The sequence below is a fragment of the Triticum urartu genome, chromosome 7 (assembly GCF_003073215.2).
Source record: "Triticum urartu cultivar G1812 chromosome 7, Tu2.1, whole genome shotgun sequence".
Classification (NCBI taxonomy): Eukaryota; Viridiplantae; Streptophyta; class Magnoliopsida; order Poales; family Poaceae; genus Triticum; species Triticum urartu.
In genome coordinates this window covers 647892041-647917664 of record NC_053028.1, presented here as the reverse complement: position 1 = coordinate 647917664, position 25624 = coordinate 647892041, and the positions used below count along the sequence as shown (strand labels likewise).

At 45.4% G+C, this 25624-nt stretch overlaps 2 protein-coding genes and 1 non-coding gene across 3 annotated transcripts; 1 reads left to right on the top strand and 2 right to left on the bottom strand.

Moving 5' to 3' along the window:
- Positions 1 to 11925: 11925 nt before the first annotated feature.
- On the top strand, positions 11926 to 13772 carry LOC125519284 (wall-associated receptor kinase-like 1). Its single transcript, XM_048684143.1, has 2 exons — positions 11926 to 11938; positions 12298 to 13772. The coding sequence occupies exons 1-2, from the start codon at positions 11926 to 11928 to the stop codon at positions 13530 to 13532; spliced, it is 1248 nt and encodes a 415-aa protein (XP_048540100.1). The 3' UTR covers positions 13533 to 13772.
- A 1183-nt stretch (positions 13773 to 14955) lies between these two features.
- On the bottom strand, positions 14956 to 15072 carry LOC125526075. The gene has a single exon (XR_007291541.1). It is a non-coding gene; the product is annotated as a U5 spliceosomal RNA (small nuclear RNA).
- A 573-nt stretch (positions 15073 to 15645) lies between these two features.
- On the bottom strand, positions 15646 to 21909 carry LOC125520313 (peptidyl-prolyl cis-trans isomerase CYP59-like). The gene is made up of 14 exons (XM_048685208.1): positions 21603 to 21909; positions 20842 to 20946; positions 20506 to 20623; positions 20364 to 20414; positions 20181 to 20272; positions 19618 to 19717; positions 19353 to 19472; positions 19178 to 19255; positions 18875 to 18921; positions 18740 to 18795; positions 17751 to 17791; positions 17373 to 17478; positions 16600 to 16732; positions 15646 to 16513 (listed from the first exon to the last, which is right to left on the bottom strand). The coding sequence occupies exons 1-14, from the start codon at positions 21698 to 21700 to the stop codon at positions 15979 to 15981; spliced, it is 1680 nt and encodes a 559-aa protein (XP_048541165.1). The 5' UTR covers positions 21701 to 21909; the 3' UTR covers positions 15646 to 15978.
- Positions 21910 to 25624: the final 3715 nt, after the last annotated feature.

Sequence of the window (25624 nt, the reverse complement as noted above, 5' to 3'; positions counted from 1 at the left end):
ATTCTGCACGTCCAATTGGCGAAGATTCCATCCCCTGGAGATAGCAACAGACAAAACAAGTCTGATAGTAGCAGCTTTAACAACTGGACTAAAGGTGTCCTCATAATCAATACCGTATCGCTGTTTAAAGCCTTTAGCTACTAACCTAGCCTTGTATCTATCTATTGTGCCATCAGGTCTTTTCTTGATTTTATATACCCATTTACAATCTATAACATCCCTCCCTTGCTTGCAAGGAACTAGGTGCCATGTTCGCTTTTTCATGAGTGCATCATACTCAATATTCATAGCATTTTTCCAACTTGCATTGTTTAATGCTTCAGTCAAACTCTGTGGTTCTCCAGTGGAAGCAAAATTTGCAAACTTGAAATTTCTTTCATACCTGACCGTTCCATCCTTGTATGTTGAAGGCTTTAAAATACATTTTTGTGACCTTGTTCTTACACGTTGTGGCGCAGAGTTAACAGCCGCAGAAGATCCCGGTCCACTAGCTCGTACCGGAGCAGACCGAGCCGGCGCAGACGAACCCTCCTCGACTGCTGCGTGCCTGGGCTGGCTCAGATCCCGCGCCTGTGGGCCTGGGGAAAGCGACCCACCGCCAGCCGACAGCACGCGGTCCACCGACCGACCGCCATCATTTCCTTGAGCGACAGGGCCCTTGCCCCCACTCGATTCGCGACAACTGTCACGAGAGGGGGAGGAATCCACCGCGCCACCTGACCAGGGATCGGGTCCAGACGACGTGTCGCTGGCTGAGTGGGCCGCCGCGGAATCTGGAGGGGGCGGCGTCTGTGGCGCCACCAGATCCTCCTCGGGATCGTTTTCCGCGCCAAATCCGTCGGGATCAGCGTCAGCAGGCGGATCCTCCTCGTGTCCTGCACCTGGCTGTATATGAACCTGTTGCTGCTGCATAAAATCACGGTTTGGGGCTGCATTTTTTTACCGCTGCCACCATTGTTAGTCAGGCTATCACACAAATGATCATCAGTACTATTTTCACTCCACTGGTCAGTTGGATTCAAGAGTTCTGGAGGCAGTAAAAGAATTTCAGAACGTAATCTGGCTCCAGCATTGGGATGTAGAGTGGAGAAGGGAAATATATTTTCGTCAAAGACTACATCCCTGGAAATATACACACGTCCTGTAGAGATATCAAGACATTTGAAACCCTTATGAAGATTGCTATATCCGAGAAAAGCACATTGCTTGGATCTGAATTGAAGCTTGTGTTTATTATATGGCTGAAGATTAGGCCAACAAGCGCAGCCAAAGATTCTAAGAGCTGAATAGTTGGGTTTTTCATGATACAATCTTTCAAGAGGGGTTTCGAAGTTGATAACTTTACTAGGTAGACGATTGATCAAGTATGTAGCAGCAATGAAGGCTTCATCCCAAAACTTTAGGGGCATGCAAGCTTGAGCAAGAAGAGATAGACCAACCTCAACTATATGCCGGTGTTTACGTTCTGCCGAGCCATTCTGTTGATGGGCGTAGGGGCAAGAAACATGATGAGATATGTCATTTTTTGTGAAGAAGGAGTTGAGTTTTTCGTACTCACCACCCCAGTCTGTTTAGAGAGCAAGAATTTTGCGATTGAATTGCCTTTCAACAAGGTTTTGAAAGTCATGAAATTTTTTGAAAAACTTCAGACTTATGTTTAATGAGATAGATCCAGGTGAACTTGCTAAAATCATCTATGAAACTTACATAGAATTTCTTCCTCCCTACTGTTTCAACAGCGGGTCCCCAAACATCAGAGAAGACAAGTTCTAAGGGATACTTCGATTCACTTATCGACTTTGGATAAGGTAGCTGGTGACTTTTGCCTTTTTGGCAAGCATCACATACAAACTCATTATTGAACAAATTATCACATGGGAGGTTATTGTTGCTTACAATCTTTCTAACGATAACTGAAGAAGGATGACCTAAACGCCGGTGCCACCTATCTGAAGACAGTTTGATGGCACTTAGCACTTGCTTCTTGGCGTTTCCCCCCACGTGTTTGACAGGATAGAGACCTCGTCTACCCCTGCCTCGAAGTAGGACCTTCCTCGTTCCCTGTTCCTTGACAAGAAAAAATCGAGGATGAATTTCAACGAAGGTATTGTTGTCGGTGGCAAGCCGACTAGCTGAATTAGACTTTTATTGGCTTCTGGAACATGAAGGATTTTGTTTAAGTGGAGATCTCGGTCGGGACTGTGAATAGCTGAATAACCAATGTGTTGGATAGCCATACCTGAACCGCTTGCAGTGTGGATCTGTTCGCCGCCGGTTTACCTGTCCCACACCGTCAGCTTCTCCAGATCGCCGGTGATGTGGTTTGTTGCACCGCTATCCAGGTACCAGTTGGAGTCTACCCCGTACTATGGGGTCACCATGTTGGCAGACTTCTCTTCTTCTCCCTGGTACGACTCATCGTACCGCTTCCAGCACTTCCAGGCCGGGTGGCCTGGCTTGCCACAGATCTGGCACACCACCTTGGGGGCAGGAGCAGAGTTGTTGTAGTTGCCCCTGCCGCCTCCACCGCGACCGTTTTGCCTGGTGTAGGGACGGCCGCAATCACCACCAGAGTTGCCGCCGCCTTGTCTGCCACGGCCGCGGTCACCACCGCCGCGACCACGCCCATGTGTCGCCACGTTCGCCGAGGACTGCGATCCTCCGTGGCGAAGGTTCATCCGTGTCTCGAAGCTAACAAGCTGTGAGTACAGCTCTGGCACGGTGACTGGCTCCACACGGGAGCACATGGCCGAAACCACCGGGTCTAAGTCTTCTTCAAGCCCGGCCAGGATATGGGAGACGACATCTTCCTCGTCCACCCTTTTGCCTGCTGCGACAAGTTAGTCACAGAGGGTTCGGATCTTGCCGACGTAGTCGGTGATGGAGTTTTTTCCCTTCTGAAGATTGGCGAGGGCGATCCATACGTTCACGGTCGCGGCACGGGTCTGTGAGGACAGCATCCCCTGGATCGTGTTCCACAGCTCAGCCGAGGTGTGGCAGGTGGCGACCTGAATTGCCATCTCACGAGGCAGCGTTGTCAGAAGATATGAGAAAACTTGCTGATCTTGTGCATACCAGGTTTGGAACTCCGGGTTGGGGGTCTTCTTGGTTTTCCCGTCGGAATCCGTGATCTCCAGCTCCATGGGCGGCACCGGATGATCGACGTTTAGGTACTTCTGGATCTGAGCACTGCGGATGGCGGACAGCACCGTCGCCCGCCATAGTGCCTGGTTGCCCTTGGTGAGTTTCTCCGAGACGACGTGAGCGAATGAAGAGGATGGGAAGGTACTTGAAGATGTTGCCATGGATGAGCTCGAGAGAGGCTCTGATTACCATGTAAGAGGAATTGGTTTGCGTTAAGCGTATGCATCGTTGCAGGGACGCGTGCGTGTTTATATAGCACAAAGAATACATGATGCGGCGGCAGGTTGTTGGAGTCTTGACCCATCCTTCAAGCTATACAAGAGATAAGATCAAATCTTCCTAACAACCTGCTTTGGTTACAAGATACACACGCACACATTACACGCATACAATATCGTGACATATGTGTCACGTCTATACAAACTAACTAGCAAGCCTATCATTTAACACCGTGCAGCCTGTATTCCCCTCACCCTTTCCTCTCCGCTGTTGAACGCCACACCATAGCGGGACCGCAGGTAGCAGGTTGTACTGGAAGTGCAATCTGTGCTGAGAAAGCATGTGAAGTCAAGCCTAGGTCTCGATGGAGAGTAGCGTATGATAGGAATCTTGATCCTCTTGGTCTTCTTCCGTATGTGTCGGGCATAATTGCACCCAGTTAATATTCTCCCTCACCCGGACCGACCATGGTCAGTTCAGCGGCGTCCGGAAAGGCAATCGATTACCCTGAACGCGCACGTCGGTGGCCATGTGCGCTGAGGGCTTTCACGCTCGTCTGCATCGTCGTGCAAATCCGCAAATCAGTTGCATGCCAAAAAAAAATCCAGGAATTCCCCGCATATTCTCCAGCTGGCCAATAGGCACTTTCACAGTGAGCATTCAAGCGGAGGAGAGTGGAGAAGGAAGCCCCGGTGCCACAGCTACCATACAAAGCCCAAGCTATTATCTCATTGTGCTTCTGTTTGCTCAACTTTCTCAGACTTGATCTAGTGGCAGATGGCTATCCACACCGTGCTTCAGATGCTCCTGCTGCTTTCTTGCATCACCACCACCACCACTACCACCACGGCTACGGCTCCATTTGCAGCGCCAGCATCCGATTCTGGAGCTCCAATACACCAAAAGAGCATCAGGAAATTCCCATCTGCCAATTGTCCAAACAAATGCGGCGATAAGGATATCATGTTTCCCTTTGGCATAGGCCCCGGCTGCTCTCGGCAGACCAGCTTTGATCTCATCTGCGACAACACCACGTACCCTCCGAGGCTCTATCTCAGGGACCGCGCCATGGACGTGATTTTCATGGGCGACACCCGCGCTCCACTGGTTTCCATTGGCGGTAAGAGCTACAACTAGTACTTCTTCCGTTTTTTTTCGAATGCAGCTAATGCACTTCTAGCGCCCTGATTTGATTGTTTAAACTCCCTCACAGTTCCGAAATGCTCTTCAATTACCCCCTCCATTTCATATTAGTTGTCGCTCAAATTGATGTATGTAGACATATTTATGTGTTTTTAATGATGAACAGTAGGTGATTTACCTAGTGCACAATTATCTTATTAAAGATAAAGAAAGTATTTTTTTTACAATCAGTTAGCAGTAGATTACCTAAAAATCAGGATACGTGGTGTCCCAAGCCTGAATAAGAAACCCTTTTGCCAACAACTAGTGCCATGTCATCCTTGGAGATCTTTCTTCAGTCATAAAGACTAGGTGTTGCACACTCGAAGATGAAGTTGTTGGTCAAATGCTCCAGGTGGCTTGGCTTTGTTTCATCAATCGATGCAGAAAGTAGAGGTGTTAGAGTAACTCTAATGGGGCGACCCATTTCGTTCGCCGTCGATCGTTTAGTTTGACGCGGACAGAAAAGTCGGCCTAACACGCCGATCCAAACAGACGCACGTTCGCTTTCGTTCGCCCGCCAACCCATTCCAGGCTCATTTTTGAGCCGGATTTGCATCGGCGCGGACACAAGACGGACACGCGTGCGCTCGTCCTCTCTCCTCCCCGGGCCCGCTGGTCGGTGGCACATTGGCCTCTCCACATCCAACATCACACCCTCGCCCGCCTGCTTCGTCGCTGACACCGCCGGCCATTTTTTCCGATAAAAAAGGATACATAGATAGTTCTAGCGTACACAGATAAAAGAAAAGACCAACTACTCGTCATTTTCCGACTCTGACTCGGTAATGTCCTCCTCCGACGTCTGAATATAGGCGTCAGCATGCTGCTCGTCTTCGAAGTCCCAACCTGACGTTTCTCGTAGCTTCAGTTTCAATTGAGCGGCCTGCTTCGGCGCACGCTTGTCCTCCCGATAGGCGGCTCGCTCCGTCCTCCTCGTGTCCCTTTCCGTCCTCCTTTGCTTGTAGAACTGGCGCTCGTCGAGGATGTCTTGCGGGAAGCGTTCGCGCCACATCACCATGGCTTCCTCGTCCATCTCGGCGATGGTGAGGCGACGCTTCCACCACTGGTGGACACGACGATCCACATCGGTGAAAAGCCGCGGGAGAGGCGCGAGATCCTGCGCCCGCTGACTCGACACGTCGGAAAAATTCATATCCCGACGAGGCGTCAGGAGGCGCCACGCCGCCACGTCGTGCGCGTGGGCCGCCTCCTCTGCGGTGTCGAAGGTGCCGAAGATGAGACGTTTCTCGCCAAACCAGATCTTGAAGAAGAAGGCGTAGGAGCGGCGCTCGCGGACTCCGCGAAAATCCGAAGCGCCTAGGCGGCGCATCGACATGATGGTACAGAGGCGGCGAGGCTAGTGAGAGGGAGCGAGACAAGTGGGCGGCGGAGAGAGTGTGGAGGGAGCGCCTTTTTATAACGAGCGCCGGCCGCGGCGCACGCGCGAACTTTTCCCGCGCACTGAAGCGCCAAAACTAGGACGACAGCATAGGCGCTGGCATGATCTAAAGCGCGCGCGGTCATGAAATGGGTCGGCTCATTGGGCGCACTGCCGACCCAAATCTAAAAAAGAGTGGCCGGCGGACGGGCGACCGACCCAAACAGACAAAAAACGAACAAAAACGCCATCCGTTTGGGTCAGCCCGTTGAAGTTGCTCTTAGAGCATCTACAACAGCGATTGCCTAATTTGGGAGTGGCAGGCGCGTCACGGACAGTGAACCGTCATCCCCCATTTCTCCCAATCCGTAACGTGGACCTTGGTCTTCAAATGTCAGCCCCTAAATACGTACAAATATATTCAACATGATGAACACTCCGTAGATCAACATGCAACATAAAAACATAGCATATATGTACATAGATAGCGGATTAAAGTTTTGCACAATTCGATCCAAAAGAACAGGTTCATCCATTTAACAAAAACAAGAAGCTGGATTAAGTAAATAATCAGAGAGGGCCGCCGGAGTTCATTACTTCCTCGCCGCTTCCTTTTGGGGTCTCCGGTCCGGAGTGGTGGTTGTCCACAACATAGGCATCGGCAGTGGGCGGAGCATCGACGTCGTCAGATGTGGTCCCACTGTCGGAGGACGAGGAGGAGATGATCCCGGCCAAACAACGGGCGCCACGGGCCTGCTCCCTCGTGAGCCGGGCGGCTTTCATGGCGTCCTTCTGCCTGGCAAGCCACTCAGACTCCTTAAGCCCAATGAGGAGCATCACCGCATTTTTGCGATGCCAGCGGCGGGCGTCCATCTCTGCCGAGGTGTAGGAGCGGCTGATGACGTCATGGAGAATCTCGTTGTCGTCGTTGGCAAGCAGAAACAGCTCTGGCATGGATCTGTATGACCTACAGCCAGATCCGCTGGAGGCGGGCTACGTCTCACTCTGCCTTGTGTGGACATAGGCGAGCGACTCAGACTCTGATAGCCATAACTGCAGGCTCGGCGGTGCGGGCACGAGCACCCAGCATTGCCCAGGAGGAGTAGGGGTTGGAGTTGTCAGGCGCCGTAGGTCACCCTGCCGCCTGACCAGCTGAGGAAGGCCCGGACCACGTCGTGCGGCCGTGGGCTAGTGGAGAGCTATTGTTGCCCCTCTGGGCCATCGCGGACACCGCGGATGAGGAGCTCCTGCCCCTGTCCATCCTTGAACGGTGAAGGGAAATTGGGAGCTCGAGCTCCTCCTCGTCCGGCATGGACGAGCTGAAGTCTTCCTTGACGAGCTTCGCCCAGTCGATGAAGTCAGATTCGTCACCGTATCCGTTGTGGACCATGGTGGAAAGGAAGGGAGAGTGAGGTCTGACTAGGGTTTGGTCCGGGTAGGGTATTTGTGGGGACAGGGGTAGGGACGGCGTCAGTCAGCATGGGCTGGTCTGACGTGGCAGTGATCTCCAGGCACATCCGGTCCGCCACATATTCGCATCGGATACGGGCTTGATATGATGTTGTTGGTCAGCCCCTAATGTTTGGACTGGCTATGCACTATCCGGTTAGGTGGCAATTTGTTGTTAGGTAGTGACTAGGCAGGCCGCATGGACGTTGGTGATGATATGGGGCTCCGGTGGTTGTACATGCTCTTAGCCTCCTTTTTGAGAAAAAAAAGGGTCCAAGTAGCTAAAATGATGATCCCCATTTCCACACAAAAAAGTTATAAGCAAACTTTTTTTTTCGAAAAGGGGGGCTCCCCGACCTCTGCATCAGAGTGATGCATACGGCCATCTTATTAACCAAATAAGCAAAAGGTCAACAAGGTTCCAAAGTCTCGAACTGAAAAAGAAAAAGGCAGCTCACACAGAGCCTAAAATGCTAGATACACAAACTAGCCAGGAAAAGACGCCACAACCGGCTGGCCAAAAATAGATAGATAAACTAATTGCCTATCCTATTACATGACCGCCATCCAAACCGGTTGAAGATATCCCGAGCTACCATCTCCCAATGGATAGATTCAGTAACCAAATGCTCCCTGGCCTCCATCGGAGTGAGTAGCGACCACGAACGGATCAATGCTGTAGCTCGAAAAATAACCTGCAAAAAATGAATCCGTGATGTTCTGTTAAAAACCAAATCATTTCTGCAATTTCAAATAGTCCACAACAAAGCGCAAACTCCAACCCAAATATGTCTCGCTAAGTCAGGCTCAATCCCATTAAGCCATGTCCTAAATAATGCGTTAACAGAATTCGGTGGATTGATATTAAAAGCAATGTGGACCGTCTGTCAAAGTACTTTGGCCAACGGGCAATCAAAAAAGAGGTGCTTGATAGTCTCATCCCGATCACAGAAACTACACCTAGTAGGTCCTGTCCAATTACGCTTTATCAAATTGTCCTTGGTTAAAATAACTTGTTTATGGACAAACCACATAAACACTTTTATTTTCAAAGGAACTTTGACAGCCCAAACATGCTTAGAGGTAGGAATGGAGTTCGAATTAATAACATCAATATACATTGATTTAACAGTGAATACTCCAGACTTAGACAATTTCCAGCATAATTCATCGGGTTGTTGAGATAGTTGGACCTCCATCAGTCTCCTGACTAAACGGAGCCATTCTTCCCAACGATTGCCCGCTAGCGTCCGTCGAAACTGAATATTAAGGGGGATAGATTGAAATACTGAGGCGACGAACACTTCACGTCGTTGAACAATACGGTACAAAGACGAATATTGGATGGCCAAAGATGTCTCGCCGAGCCAAGTATCCTCCCAGAAACGTGTACTAGAGCCGTTTTCAATAACAAACTTCATCCTATTAAAGAAAGATTGTTTGACTTTCATCAAGCCTTTCCAGAAAGGTGAATCAGTCGGCCTGACTGTAACCTGTGACAAAGTTTTTGTCTGGAGGTACTTGGCACAAAGGATTTGAGCCCACATGGCATCATTCTCCGTTGAGAGCTTCCACAGCCACTTGCTAAGAAGGCATCTATTCTTAACTTGTAGATTCTCAATACCGAGACCCCCTTGGTCTTTCGGTCTACAGATGATATCCCATTTAGCAAGCCGATATTTTCGTTTAAGCTCATCACCCTGCCAAAAGAAACGCGATCGATAGAAGTCCAGTCTTTTCCTAACACCAACTGGGACCTCAAAGAATGATAGGAGAAACATAGGCATGCTCGTGAGCACCGAATTAATCAGGATTAATCGGCCTCCGTATGACATTAGCTTACCCTTCCAACAGCTCAGTTTCTTCTCAAATCGGTCCTCGATGCACTTCCACTCTTTGTTTGTCAGCCTACGATGGTGGATTGGAATCCCCAGGTAAGAGAAGGGTAACTCTCCCAACTCGCACCCAAACAATTGCCTATAAGCCTCCTGTTCGTCTTTGGCTCTACCAAAACAGAACAGCTCGCTTTTATGAAAGTTAATCTTTAACCCGGTCAATTGTTCAAATAGGCATAACACAAACTTCATATTTCTCGCCTTGGCCAAGTCATGCTCCATAAAGATAATTGTATTATCAGCGTACTGAAGGATGGATACACCACCATCAACGAGATGAGGTACTAATCCAGCTACTTGACCATTTTCCTTAACCCTTCCTATCAAAATTGCTAACATATCCACCACAATGTTAAACAGGATAGGGGACATCGGATCTCCTTGTCTTAGGCCTTTATGTGTCTGGAAGTAATGACATATGTCATCATTAATTTTAATTCCCACACTACCTTTTTGCGTAAATGATTCAACCTGTCGGCGCTAGGCTTCATCAAAACCTTTCATACGCAATGACTGTTGGAGGAATGGCCATTTGATCTTATCGTACGCTTTCTCGAAATCCATCTTAAAAATTACTCCATCTAATTTTTTGGAATGGATTTCATGGAGCGTTTCATGCAGGACGACCACCCCTTCAAGGATATTTATGTCCGGCATGAAAGCAGTTTGGGACTGTTGCACCACAGAATGCGCAATCTGTGTGAGCCTATTAGTCCCTACCTTGGTGAAAATTTTGAAACTAACATTGAGGAGGCATATCGGCCTGAATTGCTCAATTCTCACAGCATCCGTTTTCTTAGGAAGCAGTGTGATAATTCCAAAATTCAAGTGAAATAACTGAAGCTGTCCAGAGAACAGATCATGGAACATAGGTAGCAAATCCCCCTTAATAATGTGCCAGCACTTTTTATAGAACTCGGCCGGGAATCCATCCGGTCCGGAAGCCTTATTGTTTTTCATCTGTGTAATAGCATCAAACACCTCCTTCTCTGAGAACGGGGCAACCAGAATATCATTTTCGACGGCCGATAGTTACAAGCAAACTTAGTTTAAGTCTTTAAGTCTTAACAAACTGTCTTTGAAGATTACCTGGCACGCAAAAATAAAACCAGCAGGATTTCATAAGATGAACATTTTAAAGTTTCACTGGTACGGCGTTTTGTTTAGAGCAAAGATGCTCATCACTCACACTTAGAAATCACGTACTTGGTACAGCATACTCTTCGGGAGAGGATTTGTGGTACGAAGTCGTAGGTGCGGGGGCACCGAGCCCGTGTGTGCTTTTCTGTTGACTTTCTATTTTCAATCTTCTATATCTTTTGAATGAAGAGTTTAAATTAAGTTTTGTTTTCATATTTGTGTTTTTCGTGATTAGGGCTTTCGAATAAAATATATTTAGTTTTTAAAAATTCAAAAGATATGTTTCAACTTTTAAAAACTTAGTACGAGCGACCGACAAAATCACAACTTCAGTACCGGTGCCCGACAAAAAATTCCCCTTATATAGTTTTAATCCTGGAACTTGATACGAGCGACTGAGGAAATCGTCAGTTTCAGATGCAAAATTAAAGTTTAAAATAATAAAACTTAAAACTTATTGCGTCCTCATGCGGGGTCCAACTACTTTGCGGATTGCGAGGCAAATCGGACATCCGGGCAGGGCTGGGTAGGTGCGTGCTCCCGCACCTGCATGCCCTTGCGAATTTGCGTGTACTCCACTTCAAAATCAGAATAATTAGTTTGTCCCGTACAAGCTTGCTCACCGATTTTGAGTAATTTGTGTTTTTGTCTTTTCTTTCCATTGACAGGTGTATTAATCGACTTCTCAATTGCCATCTCAACGAGTCAGGGTGCTGAAGTGTACAATGCATCACTAAAGACCCCCTCCAGCAATTTCGTTTTCGCTCTCTCTAACCTGTGGATCACCGTGTGCAATTTCTACATCTACTTGATTGGAAACTCAAACATAAGTCCGGAAATCCCGTTTTGCACTTCCTGTGACCCGGACGAGTTAGACCCCGATATGGTTTACGGGAAGAAATGCAACCACAGACCACCCTTCGAAGCCCATATGGTTGCCAATCCCGTGCAGCTCAAGTTTGTCCCTGTCAAGGAGGCCCACCAGCAGGTGCAGCGCCAAATTGCGAGTGTGGTAGCTACGCTATATTGGAATATAAATGACTAACATACATGTGCCGCCGCTTCGGCAGATGAGACCATTTTTGCCTGCGTGAGCAGCCACAGCTCGTGCGTAGACACCCCGTACATGCCTGGTTATTCATGCTGTTGTGATGTTGGGTACACGGGCAACCCGTATGTACTCGGTGGCTGCTCGAGTGATCACGGTAACAATCGATTCACTTATATAAATCTACAAGTTTTCATCTAATCTTTCCTTGATTTCTTGAGTATCTCACCACTTACAATCATTTTAGTTTGCACATTTTTTAAAATTTAATAGGATACAATCCGTCAGCTCGAAGAAATGTGACATGCACTCGGTCTTGTGGTAAAATCAAGGTTCCCTTTCCGTTTGGACTAGAAGATGGCTGTTCCGCAAGGACCGGATTTCAACTCTACTGCAACACATCAGCTTTCATGCTGCTAGATTCAATGACAGGATATATCACAAACATGAATATTACTGAGGGGTACATGGACATCGAAGGTACCTCTCATGATCAGTCAAACTATGGACCATTGTACATTGCTGACAGAGACTCAAGGAGACTGCGATGGGTAGTCGCAAATCTAACTTGCCAACAGGCACATCAACATATCTCCACATATGCATGTGTTAGCCCTAATAGCGAATGCTTATATGTCAACTCGACAACAATGGGTTATAGCTGTAAATGCAATGATGGCTATGCAGGAAATCCCTATGTTACTGGACCCGATGGTTGTAAATGCAATGATGACACTATAAAAATGAAGTGTGCTCCATCGAGAAAGCAGACTATTCTATCAGGTGAATTTCGTACTCAATTAATTTTGAACACAGCAAAACATGAAGCTGATGTTGAGGTGCGCTGCCATTCGCTGCAGGTATTGCTATTGGGCTTGGTATTGGCTTGGGCCTTCTACTTCTTGGCTTAAGTGCAATGTTCATCCTCCGTAGATGGAGAAGAGGCGTCCAAAAGAGACTGAGAATGAAGTATTTTACAAAGAACCACGGCCTCCTTCTAGAACAGCTAATATCATCGAGTGAAGATGCAAGTGAAAAGACAAAGATTTTCTCTCTGGAAGAGTTAGAGCGGGCAACAAATAACTTCGATCACACACGGATCCTTGGCCGAGGAGGCCATGGCATGGTGTACAAAGGCATCTTATCTGACCAGCGTGTAGTGGCTATTAAGAAATCTAATGTCATTGAGCAAGGTGAGATTGACCAATTCATCAATGAGGTCGCCATCCTTTCACAGATCAACCACAGAAACATCGTAAAGCTTCATGGCTGTTGCCTTGAAAGTGAGGTCCCACTACTAGTGTATGATTTTGTTCCTAATGGTTCCTTGTTTGAAATCCTTTATTCTGATCCAAGCAACAATTTTTCTTTGTCCTGGGATGTCTGCCTAAGAATTGCTGCACAAGCTTCAGGAGCTCTCTATTATCTCCATTCTGCAGCTTCCATATCAGTCTTCCACCGTGATGTCAAGTCTTCTAATATACTCCTAGATGCAAACTACACTGCAAAAGTTGCTGACTTTGGTGCATCAAGATTGGTGCATATAGACCAGACTCATGTTACAACACATGTACAAGGCACATTTGGGTACTTGGATCCGGAGTATTTTCGCACTGGGCATCTAACTGAAAAGAGCGATGTGTACAGCTTCGGTGTCATGCTTTTAGAGCTACTTCTCAGAAGGAAGCCTGTTTTTACTGGTGAGTCAGGCTTAGCCCATAGTTTATCTTGTTACTTTCTTGCGGAGATGCAGAAGAGGCCTATAAGAGAGATAGTCGCTGCTCAAGTTCGTGAAGAAGCAACCGAGGAAGAAATTTTCAGTGTTGCCTCTCTCGCAGAGAAGTGCCTACGTATCCAAGGTGAAGAAAGGCCTACGATGAAGGAAGTAGAGATGTCTTTGCAGGTTCTGCATAAGAAACATTCGATGTCATCCCATGTTACTCGAGAAAATGGTAGAGCTGAAGCTGATGTTTCATCTCACTCAGCTAACGGAGTTGATCCAGTCACCGCAAACAACCAAAGATGTTATAGCTTGGAGCGAGAGTTCATATCATCTGCCAGCTTACCACGCTAAGTGTGTTCTTCAATGTTTTGCTGCTCATCCATTCCACTTATGTTTTCTGAGAGTGAGAGTGTCATAGTATAAGCTCTGTTTTTTCCTTAGTTGAATAAGGGGTCGGCCATGCAGCGTGCGAATGTTGACACCTTGGCGGATTCTATTTGATATTTAGTTAGCTCGCCCTGGATAAATCATGGGATGGCACGAGGTCACGCGGTCATTATAACTAAAGAAGAAAGTTGCAACTGTTTTATGTAGCGCCAAAACTCTGTTCTTTGGTTCAGTATGTAGTCAACTTTTATTGTCTCTCTTTAAGAAGATTAGTTTTTCAATTTCCCCTGAACTTTCTGTTATATGTACTTGTTTTCTACATCCACATGTTTGATTAACTTCACTAAGTTTTTGAGCGAATTTACATGACCATATAGTAGAAGACATGATTAATGCCATGCAGCTTAAACTTGTAAATATAAGCATCTTTTGAAAAAGGTGAATATAAGCATATCACTGATAGTTGATAGATGAATTCTGCTAGGATTGCAGTGTTCTGTAAAAGGGGAGATAATCAAAACTGCCCGAACGAGTCAGTATAACGTTAAAGCGACCCGGCAATGGTCTAAACTTAGTAGGTATGCGCTTTCCCATGTGTTTCCTTCCTGTTATAACAACATTTTTCTTTGATGGGTCTGATGTAGCCACTACGAACTCCTTAAAAAAATTAAGATCACTAGCTAGGCAGCTTCCACGCGGCAATGCTCCATTCTTGTCAATGCCCTATCACGGGTAGCAGCAACCACGATTTGATATTTTCTCTGAATACCACCATGTGAACTGCCATTGGTGACATTGGCCATCATTTGAGATTAGCCTAGCAAAACGACTTATGTTTAGGTACGGAGGAAGTAGAACCTTCACCAACGAGAAACTGTGGCGCTACGCACGACAAAAAGTTGTGTGGCCTGAATGTGAGGAAGCAACCAGTCAGTCAAGCAGAGAAAGCAGGGCCTGACAGATTATATACGTAGACAAGATCCTAGAAGAGTTAAAAGAGATAGCTATGGAACAGGTGTTAAGAGCCTTCGATGATGAACCACAGTGTTTCATAGCATAATGCAGAGCAAGGTTCGCCTGTTTTAAGAGCCTACCTATCTAAAAGTTGAGTCATCTATTTTGAAACAGAGGGAGTAACAGTTGGGGTAAGAGAACTTCAAATTAACCCTCGAGAACTTAGAATCCTATCCTTTCATTACAAGAGTTTAGCTGTCAGTGTATTCTGAACTAACTTACCATGTTATACTGTACACCCATCTGTAACCCTACTCAAACAGCAGGTGAAAGACAAGGAGCAATGTTTTGACTAACAGCAGTTAAAACTCCAGTAGCTAGAACAATTTAACTGCAAATTTTGAAATTTTGATTTGTCAGGCGACCTTCTCTCAAAAGAGAGGAGGCCACCCTTTATAAAAATTAGAGTATGCTGCACATGTGTGGCGTGCACACGGTATTCTTTAGTAAAAGGCGAAAGAATAGTTCGCTTTGTGCCCACCACGCAGCTGCTTGAGTTTGAAACGAAGACGGTGCCGGCCTATATGTAGCGGGATGGCAGGGGAGCTCCTCCTTCGCGAGCGATGTGGGACTATTCCAACTTCTGTCAGACCCGGGGAGTGCTGCCATGCCAGGTTTTCTCACATGGGCCTCAAGCATCGCTAAAGCCAGTTGGGCTGGACTTCAGGCTTTGCACCATTCTCTTCCTTTCCACTCCAGAACGCTCAAAGAAAAAAAAATGTACCATACACAAAATACTGGATTAGTAAAGCGATCTTGCTCTTAAAAAACAGCTAAATCTGCCACGCAAAATGATGTAACATGCAAGATCCCCTCAAAAAGGTTATTGAACATACTTGAGAAATTTTGTGAACACTTGTCCCTTTTCATAACTGAACTTTGTGGGGAAAAAAGGACAAGCGATAACGGCGTTAGGCTATTTGACAAAGAAACCACATTTGCCAGACCCGTAATAACCCTTTTATTTCTTTTATAAAAAAATGCCTACTAACCAAACAATGCCCAAAAGAACTTTAAGCATAAAACTGATAACATTCTCATTTCACTTGTCAAAAAAAATCACTGGAAGAAAAAGGTAAGTTAAGGTTCTCATTTCACTTGCAAAGAATTGCAGAAACGAGCAGAAATGTTCGCGGCAGATGAGAACATTAGTACAGCACACGGGAGATCAGTTATAAACTGTTGAAAGCTGAGCCCACCGGTTCGATTCCGCACAACAAAACGTCCTTTTTTTAATCTAAAAACAACATTCTGAAAATGAACATGTGATGAAAACTTTCCATTCTCCCATATTGTACAGTCTACGCCTTTCAAGCTACATCGTAAACTCTGCGTAAGCAGAAAATTGGCGAGGGCAAAACTGGCAGGCACTGGCAGGCGATACAGCAGCCAACATCTATCTATCATCCCGGTGCCGCCTCTCCCTGTGCCTGCTGACCTCGCGGTGTCCGGCGTCTTCCCTTCTATGTCTATCAGCATCAGGGCTCCGTGCCCTGCGGTCACGCTCGTCTCTCCTGTGACGATCGCCCTTCCCAGGGTCATCATCGTCCCGGTGGCGCCGGTCACCGTCGGGCTTATCATCCCTGTCGTATCGACCAGCTCCTGATCTCCGTTTGTAGTCTTCTTCACCGCCATCCATGTTTCTGCTCCTGCTATGTTGCTTGCTGTAGTCACGGTCGTCGTGCCTACCAGAGCCTCGACCACCAGATCTGTCGTGACTGTGGTGGTCTTCTGGCCTCCGACCTCCTCGGCTCACAACACCCTCTTTGCTTTGCCGGCCTCCTTTCTCGTCGGTCTGACTTCTCTCCCTGCTGCTGTTCCTATCGCGGTCGCCACGAGGCGGTAGCTGCGATCTCTGGTCATCTACTTTTTGAACCTTTCTTCGGTCAGTATTCCGATGAGCAGTATCATCCTCGAAGACGAAATCATAACTGCAACATGAGAGTAGATTGTCAGAGCACGTAACAACGCTGTAAAAGCTAAAAGCAATTGTCTAAGAAAAGAGATGAAGAGTGACCTTCGACGGTTATTCCCGCCTCGCTGAGTGTTATCATCTTTCAGAACATAATTTGGGGCTTTAGGTTTCTGCTCACCATCCTGGTCACAATCTCGGGCTATGTGATCTGGAGCACCACACTTGAAGCAACCATCTGCAATAAGAAATAACAGAGTCACATATTATTCATTTGAGAGTTTCTACATGGTGAACAAGAAATAATAAAGATGACGGGCATAATATCAGAATTGTAGATACACGTTGTAAAGCCCAAGGAGAACTTGCCACACATTTCTGATATGAACAAGTGGCAGAAAAACGTGCGGCTACTTGTTCATATCTCCAATCGTCTAACAAAATTTTAGGATACTTGCCAATCCAATAGATATTATTGGTCACTGATAACATTTTCCAGGCACTTCTCTGGGTACCCTCAGCATGCTCCAAAAGTTTTTTATAACAAATTTAACAAGAGCCATTTAACATAGTATGAATGATGCCATATTTGGTTGTAAAGGAACTCCTATATCCTTGACTATGTTCCACCTATGTGATTTCACAAAGGAATAAGAATTAGGTTTGCAGTAGAGTTCAATTTCACAAGTTTTCTTAAACAAATTCACATTTCCCTTCGGATGTTGTAGGACACATAATCGGTTCTCATCTAATGCTGTTGTGTGATAGTACCCATACCCAACTAATCATCAGAGCTTCGTTTTACTCATAAAGAGAATCCACATTTCACGACAATAAAATAATATCATGAAGAAAAATTCCGCAGTCAGGAGCTATACCTTTATTTCCATTTCGTTTACTTTGTCTGAACTGACCCCACAATTTTGAAACACTTTGGCTAAAATCAACATGGATCCTCCGATCATCAATCAGGCAATTATCCATCTGCAAGTACATCATTGAATAAGTAGTGTTTCCTAGATAGTGCTACCGTAGGAAATTACCAATAATCAATGAAATTGTAGGGCATAGGTAAACATTGTAAGACGACACTGAATTGTCGAAGCACCAACAATTTTGTGACTTTCATCAATGAAGAGTAACTGGCATAGTACACTAGTGCACAAACTCTTATAAGTAACTAAATGCAAATTAGTGGACAATTATGATAGAAGGAGCTGTGAGTATAATTACAGGAATACAGGTTCGATGCTAACCTTGAAATATGCACGTTCACATGCCTCCTTTGCCTCGAATTCTGACAAAAGATCATCAAGAGAAACTGTTAGGAATGTGCATCTAGGATGATTAATACAGGTGGAACAAGCGTCGTCAAAGTTGAGTAGTTGACAATTGTGCCATCTAGAACCTTCTCTGCATCTAAGATTTTCATTTATTATTTAAAATAAAAGTAATCACACTGAAGTTGCACAAGTAGCTAATATCATTTATGTTTATTATTTCCTGTTTTCTTCAACGAGCATCCAGTTGTTGGGCATCAAGCAACCACAAAGTTGCTTGTTAACGAATTTTGTTCTGAACCTTGATTCACAACAATATAACTACCTTGCTGAAGATAGCCAGATGGAATGGCTGTAGGAAGATAGGTAGACAAAGGTTGGAGTGGGAGAAAGTAGAATTCTTCATACTGGGTTGATTACGAAATAGCATCTTTATTTATATAGTGCATGGGTAGCCATTAGGTACGCCCTACCATGATGTGAAGTCCAAACATGTTAGACTCCTACATAATCATATACATCCTTAATACAGTAGTGTTCCCTCATAGACTAGCAGTCTTCCTCTGTTGGCATCCCTCATGGTGCTAATCCCCAAGACATTTTTGTCCATTAACCAGTTAGTTGGCGAACTACACTCTACAATTCTATCCATAACTAGTAACATCAAACATGCATAAATCTCCCTTTGTTTGGACTCCCTGCTGCTGCTAATCGACAACACATTCATTTACCAGTTTGTTGGCAAACTACATGATGCGATTGTATCCATGGCTAGTAACATTTGAAACTTAAACGTGCATACCCCATCGACCATATTGTAGGCCTAAATGGCCAGACCTATGCAACTGTTCGATTGACAAACTGGAACCAAGATTCCCTACATAAATAAAACATTGCTATTTCTACAGGATTACTTCCTCGCGGTATATCACGGTAGTATAAAAGTTTAGAGGGGCCAAGCATACCAATGAAAGCATAGCATAAACTATCCCCAGTCTTGAAGTCACGAATTATTTCAGCTCTGCAACCAAGTATGTTAAGTTAAGGACAGCATAAACGAGGAGATGCATGTGTTAGTTGAGATTAAGAAAGACACTCACGATGTCACACTTCCAAAACGCGAGAAGATTGTATATAAATCTTCATCCTGCAAAATTATTTTAGTAGCCAACTTACTTATCCAGAAACATTGTTAAAAAGCAATGGGCAAAAAGTAACAAGTTCAGTTAGGATGTCCAAATAATTAGCAACGTAACCATGACAGTGTCAGAATAAAATTTACACGTAGAGGCAGCGCGAATGTACTTAATGTCAAGCTGTGTGCAAAGCAGGATGATAACATAAATATGAGAAAGATGTAAAGGAGCAGAAAACTATGCAAACAGTTAGAAACTAATACTAACCTGTGTCACTGGGTTGAGTTTGCAAACAAATAAAACATTATCTGGTGGTTTGACCTCAGCATCTGGAATGTCTCCAACCTGAATAAAACAGGTGTTTCATCAGTCATAAACACGACATGGTAACTAGGAGTACTAACAAGTAAGGTGTTGGTTTTGATATGGCACCAGGACTTACGCTCTCAAGGATCACTGCATTAGCATGTGCTTCTTTAGAGCGGATCAGCTCCTCAAGCTGACCAGGATCCACTGTTTCATCTAGAGGGACCCAGCTATCCTCTAGGCGCTCTTCTGCAACCTGTGTATTTGCACACCAAGAAGGCAAAATATGGCATTGATAAACCAACTTTCATATGGTGAAGGATGTTACTGAGACAGGTGCATTCGTACTCGAAATCTTACTGAAATAAACACAAATGGCATAACTCAAGTACTCGACTTACCTCATCACGTGGCTTTCCCAATGGAGAATTCTCAGGAATAAGTTCAGCAAGCTGAGGAGGATCATCAAAAGGATCATCCAAGATATATGTATGTTTAATCCTATCAATTAAAATTTTAGCAAACGCTCAGCAGGCAGAAAGAATGAAAGCAAATTAATGCTGGAAAAGAAAAAGAGGTCTGTTGGTGTGTGCCCAAATGTATCCCATGGAAACCAAGCCAAATTTTGCAGATCGAATTGGCAGCTCAGGTTTGGGCCACACTTGGCTCCAAAATGAAAAGCAGGATAGATAGATAGAACATAACCTAAAATTTTAGAATCAAACCACATAGCACATAATTCTTATTAAGCAGCCAGAGTTTCAGAAGAATGGCAAACTTTTGGCTCTCCGGGGCACCAAATCAAACTTCCACGTTCTTTGGCAGATACTACTCCCTCCGTTCCAAAATAGATGACTCAACTTTGTACTAACTTTGTACTAAAGTTAGTATAAAGTCGAGTCATCTATTTTGGAAGGGAGGGAGTATGTCCTAACTATGCGATTTACCAAAGGTGTGAAACTACCTTATGTCCTTAAACGGTCTTCCTTTATCATCAACGTATGCTTCATTTATCTTTGTCAGTGTGTCAAGACCTTCAGCAACTGTCCCAAAGACCTGCAATTGACAGAACAAAGCGATGAACTCACTGAAGAAATTATCAACCTCTCACCAGCCAGAAAAAAACAGTGAACAAGGTTCTACTAACCGTGTGCTTGTCGTCAAGGTAGTCGACATCATCCCGCAAGGTGATGTAGAACTAAAAAAATCAAACATAGATATTAAGAAGTTAAAAACAGGCAGATGTATGTCCTCAAAAATTAAAGATCAGTAGCGATGTAATATTGTACCTGTGAGGCATTGCAATTCTCACCAGCACTTGCCATAGCAATAGTGCCAGTTTTTGAGTGTCTTAATTCTGGACGGATCTCATCATTAAAAAATCGAGCTTGATCACCATAAAGGTACCTGGAGAAAGAAGATTCAGCTTTCAGACATATCTTTGGCAGTAGTAGCCAGACTAAATTCAAGTAAATATCGAACACAAAAGACCAAATTGTATGGTTCAGAGCACGCACACGCACACACACACACACACACACACACACACACACACACACGTGCGCGCACACAAAAACATAAGTTGGGGGAAACACATATTGAGAGTTCGGTAAAACAATGCTCACTTGTACACGGAATCACCACCACTGCCAGTTCCAGTCGGGTCTCCAGATTGTGCCAAGAAATCCTTCTCCACCTTGTGGAACAGACACCCATTGTAATACTTCATTCTGTGTAAGTCAAAGCATAATGTCAAAGAATGAGTACCCTGATTACTAATAATCGACTCACTGCATCAGCTCCTGCCGTCCATTATGTGTGGTAAGAACAGCAGACACATCTGTAATCACTGTAATTTGGAATCCTAAATCTACAGCAGGGTGGAAACAAGCCACTAGAAACAAACAAAGTGCTACATCACAATAAGGCACACAAGGCCCGCAGCACAATCTCGATTCAGTTCTGAAGATGTCATAGATAATTATAAATGAAACATAACAGCACCAGGCATCAGATAGCAATCCTCTAATGCACCCTAAGATGGCGACTAGAGCTCCGCTTGCTTGAAATGAGGTAAAATTAGACGCCAATCCGCTTATCCCCAATGCAGCTGACCTTCATATAAGATGTTCACAGTATCACTAAGCAACCAGAAACAGCACGAGCACCGGAGGAGGATTCGCAGAACTACGGGAACACGCGAGTCGCACCTACAGCTACAGGCAATCTCGAATCAATCCAGGCGCCGCACAACACTAAATTACAGCCAAACTGGTAGCGAACTTGCCCGCTTAATCAGAGACGAAATCAATCAAAAGCCGGCCGTGTGGCGCATACAGACCGAACGAAACCGCACAGAGAACGAGCCCTATGTACGGCTGCTTACTTGCAGAGCTTGAGGAAGTTCTTGGTGGTGAGGGGGCACAGGTCGGTGTGGAGATCCAGCTCGATGTCGCCCACGCTCGTGACCATCAGGACCGACATCTTGGCCCCTCGCCGGCGGCAAGCGAACGGCGGCGGCGGGTGCGGTGCGGGAGGGGGGCCGAGGAGGCGGCGGGACTTTGGTGGCGCTGGGGATTGGAGAGGGGATTCGGGCGCCGGCGGAGCGCCGCCGAGGAGGGCACGCCGTGACAATCCCAACCCTAACTTTCTGGAAACAACCCCCGCCGATGAGGGCTTGGGATGGAGAGGCAGAAACCCGAGAGGGTTTTCTGGAAAAGTACGTCACTGGGAGAACTGGAAGGGAATCCAGTAGATCGACGCCGTCCGTGAAAGATCGGACGGCTGGGATTTTTTTTGCTTTGGAAACATGACGGTTGGGAATTCAGAGAGCAAGTTCTTTTTTTTTGCAGGGCGAGCAAGTTCTTCATGCTTTGGGTACACAAGTGTCATGGCCGCTTAACAAAAATTTCATCGATATTTAGAGAGAACTAGAAGAATAAGGATAGGGCTAGTAGAGTTTTCTTTTGTCTCGAATCGTAAAAAGGGTTGAGTTAGCTCGGTTGTTGAGAGCGTCCATGTTCGATTCAAATTATTTGGTAGTCAATCCAAATTTTGCTTCGAGATCCAGTTTATTTCCAATTTTTTGAGCTTTAGTTTTTCAATTTGATGGTGATTTGTTTTTTAAACGAACACAAGAAGTGCCCGGTTTTAAACAAATAAAGCCAATAATGACCAAAATACATACAGACCATGAATCGAAAGGATGGGAAGTAAAGCAAAGATAGAAACCCATGGACACAAGGTGCAACTCATAGAAGAGCACTAGCACGGCACCGAGACGGGCTGATCTAGCTCAAGGGTTCCTGTGGTAGGTGTGAAGCTGCTTGATCTTGAGAAGAACGTTCGCCACAGCATCACTGCCATTTCTCTTCCCTACAAACCGCAACGGTGTATAAATAGAAACCATTTGAAAATATAGTTAGCACGGTGGGATGGGATAGTTCCCTCAATAGCCAACTTATTCTGAATAGTCCAAAGCGTCCAAGCTAAGGCACTAAATGTTCTTCAAGCTAAACGTCGTTCTTGACCTCAGGTGGATTTTAATAGCGTAAGGATATCAAACATAGAGTTAGGATTCTGGTTGTATCTGAAGCAATCTCTGACACAACTCCAGAGAAATTTAGCCGGGGTACAATGGAACAGGATGTGACTAGTGCCCGCACATCGCCCATAGCACACCAACCATTGCTCTGGTCATGACGCTTTTCAAGATTGATGGCCGTAGGTAGACGGTCTTGAGCAGCCCACCACAGGAAAATGCAGACTTTGGACGGAATCCGAGATGCCCAAAGAACCTTGGTGTATCGAACCTTAGGCCCACAGACCAATTTGGCCCATGAACCTTGGTGAATTATTTTGCCTTTTACCAATGAATCCAAAAAATTTGCATGTTAGCATAAAGATAGACCGGTGAGAACAAAAACTATAGCACCCCCACACAAAGGCACCACCACATGACCTATGCCATCATCACAAACTGACACAATTTGAGAAAAATTATCCATCGAGGCCATCCATAAATGACATAGTCATCACTGTCGTGGTTAATACAACAATTTCAACAATCATGAACTACCACCAACGCACCAATCATTCTAACTATGTTGAGAAAGGTATGTATTCTTATTAGTTTGGTTAGTACCACAAGTGGTGGACTAAACAACCCATTCGAACCTCACCACCTCCTATTTAATTTCAATACAATTCCTCCTATGATGAACTCATTTTATTTTGGACCACTGTGTTGGGGACATGACAACTTCGATTTGCGCATCCGGCCTTGTGACAAAATGGCAGACCAATACCATGCTCTTCTTGCCACCATAGTCGTTTCCACACATTGCACACTAAATGATCCAAAGTAGATGCCCAAATATCCCCTCATCAGCAATCCACCAACCACAGTCGTCTACGAGCCACGTCCAAAGAGTGGGAACAATAAACATCTCCATTGGTTGGTCACCCAAGACCATGGGGGAGAGCAACGCCGCAATGACGCACGTGCATGCACCCACTGATGTCAATGGTGCTAGTGTGCATCGCTATACTTCGTTCTATTCAATACCGGCACAATATTTCACTTGGAGTTGCCATGATCCCCTCCAACTTGCACCAATGAGCACACCCCGTAGCTCACCACCTTCACCGTGTGCTACTCTCCAAATATTTGAAACCAGATCCAAGCTAATTAAGCTCCTGATCGACGATACCCACACGAACAACACCCGACACCCTTTTCCACATCACCTGGTATCATGCCTGGCCACCACCCAACCTACCATGAGGCATATTTGCCCCCCCCCATATCCCCTAGATTTTTTGGGGGTATCTACCTCGAGGTGCGCCATAAACAATCGATGCATCGAGGAACTAAAACCCAGCCCTACATCATCACCAAAGGCATGCCAAAAGAGAGCCCCACATTGAAGGGAACTTGAAAAGCGCAACCAAAGCAAACAAAAAGAGTGCTCCCGTGCATTAAGACTCATAGCAAGATAAACACTCGGTAGCAGCCCCGCGGCTGCTGACACCAGCGAGGAGAGACACAAGAGAGGCTATAGGGTTAAGGCTGAAGTCGCCCTCTACGGTGCAACATGGGAGCACAAGTTCTTGATAGTTTCTACACCGTCGTACTAAGCAAAATTAGTTGGACATGCTGACACCTTGAAATGCACGATTATGGCACATTCAGTTTGTCGGGCCTTGTGCCCAAAGTGTCCAGGATGATATATATGCGCATGATCTTTGACACGAACATTGTGTGTAATGTAAATACATAAAACGGCTCAAATACGCATGTAATGTGCATGCATACAATGACTATATATTTAATGTATGTAATGTAATGGTTTTTTGAACGTAATACATTTTCATTTGCATCATAAGGACCATAGTACAAGCCATGTACATATCGACCTGACAAAACTGAAAAGTCAGCTGAACACTAGCCTTTGCACAAACGAACAACAACCAAAAAAGAAAATTACAATCAAGATTGAAGAAACCTTTGAGCTTGACACCAATGCTCGTCACCTGCCTCTCGCATCACCAGAGGAAAATATTACAGATCACCTCCTCACCTGAGCACGACGCGGCTCCATCGCTGATATGCAGTTTTGCGGACCTCCAAGGTGGCTCAACAAAGACAAAACCATTACCGTTGAATGAATCAGACAGGAGCAACACCCGGACACACCATCGAACTCCAGATCTGGCACCCCTGCATGACTGATAACCCACAAGTATAGGGGATCGCAACAGCTTTCGAGGTAGAGTATTCAACCCAAATTTATTGATTCGACATAAGGAGAGCCAAAGAATATTCTCAAGTATTAGCAGCTGAGTTGTCAATTCAACCACACCTGGAAACTTAGTATCTGCAGCGAAGTGTTTAGTAGCAAAGTAATATGATAGTGGTGGTAGCAGCAACAAAAGTAAAGACAGCAAAAGTAATGTTTTTGGTATTTTGTAGTGATTGTAACAGTAGCAGCGGAAAAGTAAATAAGCGAGAACCAGTATATGGAAAACTCGTAGGCACCGGATCAGTGATGGATAATTATGCCGGATGCGGTTCATCATGTAACAGTCATAACATAGGGTGACACAGAACTAGCTCTAATTCATCAATGTAATGTAGGCATGTATTCTGTATATAGTCATACATGCTTATGGAAAAGAACTTGCATGACATCTTTTGTCCTACCCTCCCGTGGCAGCGGGGTCCTATTGGAAACTAAGAGATATTAAGGCCTGCTTTTAATAGAGAACCGGAACAAAGCATTAGCACATAGTGAATACATGAACTCCTCAAACTATGGTCATCACCGGGAGTGGTCCCGATTATTATCACTTCGGGGTTGCCGGATCATAACACATAGTAGGTGACTATAGACTTGCAAGATAGGA

Bases quoted from the DNA above. Each gene is read 5' to 3' on its own strand.
- LOC125520313 (XM_048685208.1), bottom strand. From the start codon at position 21,700: ATGTCGGTCCTGATGGTCACGAGCGTGGGCGACATCGAGCTGGATCTC. The intron at 19,718-20,180 runs GTAGTTTCACAC...TTTAATTGATAG, and splicing joins AGACCGTTTAAGGACATAAG to GATTAAACATACATATATCT. The intron at 18,796-18,874 runs GTGAGTGTCTTT...ACTTGGTTGCAG, and splicing joins CGTTTTGGAAGTGTGACATC to AGCTGAAATAATTCGTGACT.